This window comes from Apteryx mantelli, chromosome 1 (genome assembly GCF_036417845.1).
Source record: "Apteryx mantelli isolate bAptMan1 chromosome 1, bAptMan1.hap1, whole genome shotgun sequence".
In the NCBI taxonomy this organism is placed as follows: domain Eukaryota; kingdom Metazoa; phylum Chordata; class Aves; order Apterygiformes; family Apterygidae; genus Apteryx; species Apteryx mantelli.
The window spans coordinates 70774909-70780908 of NC_089978.1; the positions used below are offsets into that span (position 1 = coordinate 70774909).

The following is a 6000-nucleotide window of genomic DNA, read 5'->3' on the forward strand; positions in this document are numbered from 1 at the left end:
CAAAGGGTTAGGATTTTTCAGAAAATCTGATGTTACAGGAGTAGGGATATGTGTCAAGGTGAGAGAGGACATAAGAGATTTCCAGTCTGCCTTTGATTTCCAGACATGGCCTTCCAAATGGCAAATCCTTTAGCTTTAGCTCATGTTTCTCAAGCTGTGCAGAGGAACACTGAATTCAATCAGAGCTTGCAGTGAATGTCTCTGTAACTTCATTCCCCTGTGGAAACACTGAAGACTTGAACATAATCTTTAAAGACAGTAAGAGTGGGTTTCACTTTTGCTTTCGCAGTAAGGTTTCCTCTTTTGCAGTCAGCCTCTCTTCTCAATAAGATCAAAATGCTCACAGCCAAGAGCGACAGTGCTGCACCCCCACACTGATGCTTCACGAATGCTTGGAAGAGTTCAGAGAGCCCAACAGTCCATTGCCAATGCAGACCCGACATTCAGAGTACTCCCCTGCCTAAATTTTGGTGTCCCATAGTGTCAGACTGACTGGTCTTCCCAGTAGCTGCGACTGTCATGCCCACAAAGCTGCAGGTAAGTGATATAGCTTGACTGGGCTTTGCCTTTCTCAGTGCTTCCTTGGCAAAGCCAGCTATAGGATGAATCTCTGCAGCACCTTTTTTAACTGCCTCATCCAAAATAGGGACACAGTGATTAAAGATGAGAAGCATGGATGGCGCCATTATTCTGATCTCCACATAGGATACCTACCTGGTATCCTCTCTGCTTCTAGAGAGTGTAATGATTTTTTGTCCACTCTTATTTAAGTGGGTGGAATTATACTGTGATTGAGTAGAGGTGCCTTCAAAAGTCATAAACAAACTCAGAAACTACTGATGTGTCCTTGATACATGAAGTCTGTGGCATGACAGTTAGTACAGAAGTCAAAACATTGGGACACAGGTAGTAATCATGGTGTGCAAAATATTTTTTTATTAGCGATTTGAGCATCAGTATTACCCACTTTAGGCATGACAGTCAAAAGGTATCAAGGACCCAGCAAAAGCACTGGCCCTTTGTGCAAAGGGTCTATTTGATTGGACCTACCAAATGGAAAATGATTAGTCCCAGTTGCAGCAGAGCCCTCACTAAATGCCAGGACACAGCTGCATTAAATAATTTTTTTTTTTTTCCCCCCTGTGGATTAGCCCTTGACTGGTCTCACAGTAGACTTTCTCAAGTGGAGCCCTGAGGAGCAGTTCAAGATGGTTTTCATGGCTTCTAAATACTTTTGTAATGAATGTGAAATTTGGGTAGCTGGAAGTCAGCTTCAAGTCAGACAGAGCTGTCTTCTATCAAGGCACATGGTTTGAAACTGGTAGCTTTTTCTTTTTTATTAGGGTCTAGAAACACACAAAAGTCTGGAAGGAATACAAGTCTTAGCAAGTTAAAAGCTAATCCTGGGCCATGGGCAGATATGCTGAAGGACTGTAAACAGGTGTGGAAGTCAAGTGCCAGGTCCCAAATAGGACTGCTGGGAAGAGGCACTAAAGCACCCAAAGCATCAAGGATGAGTGCAGCTACATGGAGAGGAAACACTTCACAATCTGGTGAATTGTCACACTAACTTGGGCATTGCTGGAAGGGCACGGTAAGAGATACACGATGATGCTTTGATGCATGCAGGCAGTCCCTGGGCTAGCTCCTGGAGAGAAGCAGCCCCTGTGGGATACTGCTCACGGGTCTTGTTCACAAAGGCTACGTTTGCAGGCTTCTGTCGGCAGCAGATAAATGCAGAAGATCCTCCTTGATCCTCCTAATGGGAAGTGGGGGAGATGATTGTGCCTCATCACACTACTGTTCCCAAGAGGGATAAAACAAGGACTTGAGACTTGTAAGCTACTTCTGCTGTTGCTGAAGGCAGAACATGGTTAGCAGACAAATTTTGTTGGCAATGCTTATAGGAAAAAAACAGTCAGGATATTTCATTGCATTAACCTTGCTCAGAGCATAATATTTACTATACAGCTTGACCTTCACACACAATTCTAACACAATTATTTTCTCCTAAGTGTTGCAAAAACAGGGTACCATCACCTTCACCTCCTAGTTTTAATGCCATCTCAAATATTGTTAGGATGTTGCTAGTTTATTTCATTCTCATGTGCAGCTGAACATTATAAGAAGCTAATGTAAAAAAAAAATCCAGTTCTCAATGAACCATAAATTTTCCGTGTGAATTTTGTGAAGCTAGCACTTGTGTGAGGTTACTGAAACCTGGACAATGTAGGCTGAAAGGCTGCATTTTTATACTGTGGAATAAATAAATAAATAAAGAGCCACCCAGCTGGGAAGCATCTACCTTGTATGGTTCACTGAAGAGGGAGTAACTCGTGTTAAACGTGCCATCTTCCTGCTGGGCTTCCTGATTTCTCCTTTCCCATTCTTTCCTTCGCAGCACATTTCTATCCGGCTCATAGACACTGTAGCAGAAAGAGGAACATCTTTTTTAAGAGTTAATAATTAGTTAATTATTAGTTATTATTATATGTTATTAGTTAATAACATATAAGCCAGTGCGAATCTGAAAATGAAGAACTCTGGTTTGCAGACAGATGGCAAAAATAAGCAAGAACATGAATCAGATGCATGCCAGTCCAAGCAGGCTGGGGAGGCTCAGGTCTCTGGGAATGCGGATGCTTTCTTCACACAGAGAATAGATAATTAAATTCTTACAGAAGAATAAAAAAGAAATCACAGGGCAGGATCTAGTCTGTGCAGAACTTCTCTGCTTGAAATGTGACAAAGGAAATATCTAAGCAACTTTGACAAAGACTGAAAGTACTCTTAAGGCAGTTGGTAATTACAGCTATGAGTAAATAGAAATTATGAACATATTTCCACTTATGACATATCCTCTGAGTGTTGTATGAGAATGCTCCTTTTTTTACATGGATGTGTTTCTGTAGTGATTCTTTCATTAACTAGCTCCCTAAAGAGCTGTTAAAACTACATGCTGTAGTGGTTTCCACAGTTAGGCTGCTTCTTCTGATCTCTGTTAATCAGCCAAGTCGTGAAACTACTACTGAAACAATTCCTCTTTCTGATAGATTTGACACCATCACAACTTCAGAGCATGAATAAATGAATACTAGCATGGTAGTGTATGTACGGCTGGTGGAGTGTGACTGGGAAGAGAATAAAATCACTGCACTACACAATAGTATTAATTTTTAGAAATGAACTAATCTGGCACCAATATAGGCACACAAAATAAGAATCAACCTTTTTTTTCAGAATGCTAGTTTAACGCGCGACACTGTAAAATGCAGAGTTCTTTCCCCAACTCAACACAGGTTTGCAAATTTCAATCTATTAGGTATTGTTCTCATCACAAAGGAAACCAATGTGTCTAATAAGGTTTACGTGTTATTTCAGGACAATGGGATGAGCATGATGATTGCCTGTTTTGCTTAGCTCAGCTCATGCCTGTGTTTTGGCGCTGTAAGTCTGTAAAGCAGAAACATATATTAATGTCATGGAAATGTACCAGGCGTTATTAAAAAAAGGTCGTCTTGCTAACTAGTTTCCCAGTTAGCAAAACATATGCTACATTGGCTACCCACGTGACATTACCTAGTATGCTTCAGGCAAGGCTATAAAAAGGTCAACAGCTATCTGATTTTAATTCAAGATTTAAGAGAGCCGAAAATACATAGGATATGTAGACACTCTTAGTATTTTAAAACAATGCCTTAGTAGTCACCAAAGGACACTGAAATCCTATGTTTACCCATTAATGCTGCTAATTCCTCCTGGACAGGTCTACCCTAACTACTAATGTTCACATGAGGAACTAGGAGTCAGGAACAGACTAATCCCTAGCGGACCCTGAGCTGACCCTTTTACTGCCCCACGATTGCAGATGCTGAACACGGAGGCGGGCTCTGAAGCACAGATGCTTATTTTAACGCAGAATTTCACTACAGCAGCTTGGAGAAAGCTTCCAACCACTGATTTTTTTTTCTTCTGCTAACAAGGTTATTTTTTATCCTGTGCTTTTCATGAGCAATGTATATATTTCACACTAACACTCTCCCTTCAAAAAGTAGTGCAATGAGTAGACAGTCTCAGGATGAAGTTGACGGCAACAAAATGCCCAAAATGTCCCCCAGGAGGAAGAGAATAAGGAAGACCATGCCAGGGGGAGGGCTGCGGGGTCCATGCGAGCGGCGAATGTACCCTGTGCACCCTGCAGATGCCACGCGGCAGAGCAATCCTCATCTACTATTACATGAGACAGTCTTCAGCTACTATGTCATACTATTGAAGTATATCCCCACAGGGTACATCGGGTATGAGATTTTCTCGCAATAACCCTTGTGTCTACAGTAGGTTTTCTGCCATCCTGAATAACCTTGGGTTTACCTGCAGTTGCAGGGATCTGTTCTTACCATCATAATGAGCTGCTTTTCCCCACCCTTGCCTCTTTGAGACACTTTGTATTTGGACTCTAGCCTGCAGTCAAATAGAGATGGGCAGCTCCTCAGAGATTAATTATAATACTCATCTCCATCCGGTTTCTAGGAAGTAAACAAGTGCAACGTTCTTCACTATGCCTCAAATGAATTAAAAAATGTATCAGTGTGATACTCCTTAAGTGGAGGCATTTATTTATTGCTTTATTTGATAGAGGGAAAAATCAATAAAGACATATAAGTCCTTAGATCTCTGAAGCTCCTTCTGCCCTTCCTGAATTAGACACTGACTGTTAGCAATGGCATTCATGATGGGCAATAATTTAGACTGATTATGCAAATGACAAAGCAGTGTGACGATGCCTAATATGCCATCTATAAGCAGTAAGTTAGGAAGAGCTACAAGTTGAGTTGTATTCCTTTGGTAATACCAGATGGCAAAATCTCTAGCATTTGCAAGACTGCTCCTTATTTGCATGAACATTACAACAATCAGATTTCCTTGAACGTATGTCACCAAATGTATTTATTTATTTTGGTTCAAGGAGAATATTGCCAACTGCTACAATTGTCTTTATTGCAAACACTTCAGTTAATGGAAAATGATTCTCTTTAATAGCTTCCTTCCTTCTTTCTTTCTTTTCTTTTAAATTTGTAATTTAAAATAACACCAAACATACATATACCTTTTTAATCATTTACACTGCGTTCCTCTTTTCCACAGCTGAGCCATGCAGAACAAGTTCACTCAAATCTCGAGATTTTTTTCTCCTTTGGTGCATGCATATGTGCGAGGCGTATGTATATGTACGTATTATATGCACACCCACACATCAGTTTATTGATGAAGGATTTTCTAGTATGGGCCAAAATGTTGAAACAGTTTTGCAAGATTAAGCAACTAAAACACAGACAACCATTCATCTCTCAACAAATTAGTGTAGTTTATTTTATAGAGGTCAAACTCCAAAAGGATGAACTTAAATAGTTTTTAAACAGCATATTGTTTTTTTAAGATGCTGCACCCCTTTCAAATTCATGCTTAAAGGACATTAACTGATGCATGAGTGACAAGTTAAATACTTACAAAAGTTGTATATGAATAAATATTGTATTATAAAAATGATACTATCCCAAGTTTAACACACTGATTTAAGACACATTTTGATTTATATCAGCCCTAAGATCTGCCAAGAGACATACTGAAAAGGAAACATTTACCGATTAATTATGATGTCCAAATGCCAGCGCCTCAGATCCAAAGTACTTCCAGCACAGCATCATCATACAGTCACAGTAGCATTACATTCTCGGCTTCTTCTAAGGTACTTTGAATAATTTCACTATCAGGTATTGTACAGATGAGAATACCAATGGATTGCCAGGCTTCTTGGACTAGGGATGTTTAATAAGTTTCAAGCTGTTGTTATGACTTTCAGAAGATTATGTTGAAGACTGCCCCCTCTTTGGCTGTGTACTACGTAAGCACAGCTCCCCGAGAGATCAACCTCAAGAGACGAGCCCAGATGTGACAGGAGGGCCCCTGCCATGCCAGCCTCCCCATAACATGGACAGAAAT

The 6000-nt window shown here is 40.3% G+C and overlaps 1 protein-coding gene across 1 annotated transcript in view; it reads right to left on the reverse strand.

The window, feature by feature from the left end:
* AFF3 (ALF transcription elongation factor 3) overlaps nt 1-3398 on the reverse strand; it is a 279572-nt gene extending 276174 nt beyond the window's left edge. The window contains exons 1-2 of the mRNA XM_067309821.1: nt 3385-3398; nt 2306-2426 (exon numbers count right to left, since the gene is read on the reverse strand). Of these exons, the coding sequence (XP_067165922.1) occupies nt 2306-2426; nt 3385-3398 (135 nt within the window). The remainder of the gene's footprint in view (nt 1-2305; nt 2427-3384) is intronic.
* Between the last annotated feature and the right edge of the window lie 2602 nt (nt 3399-6000).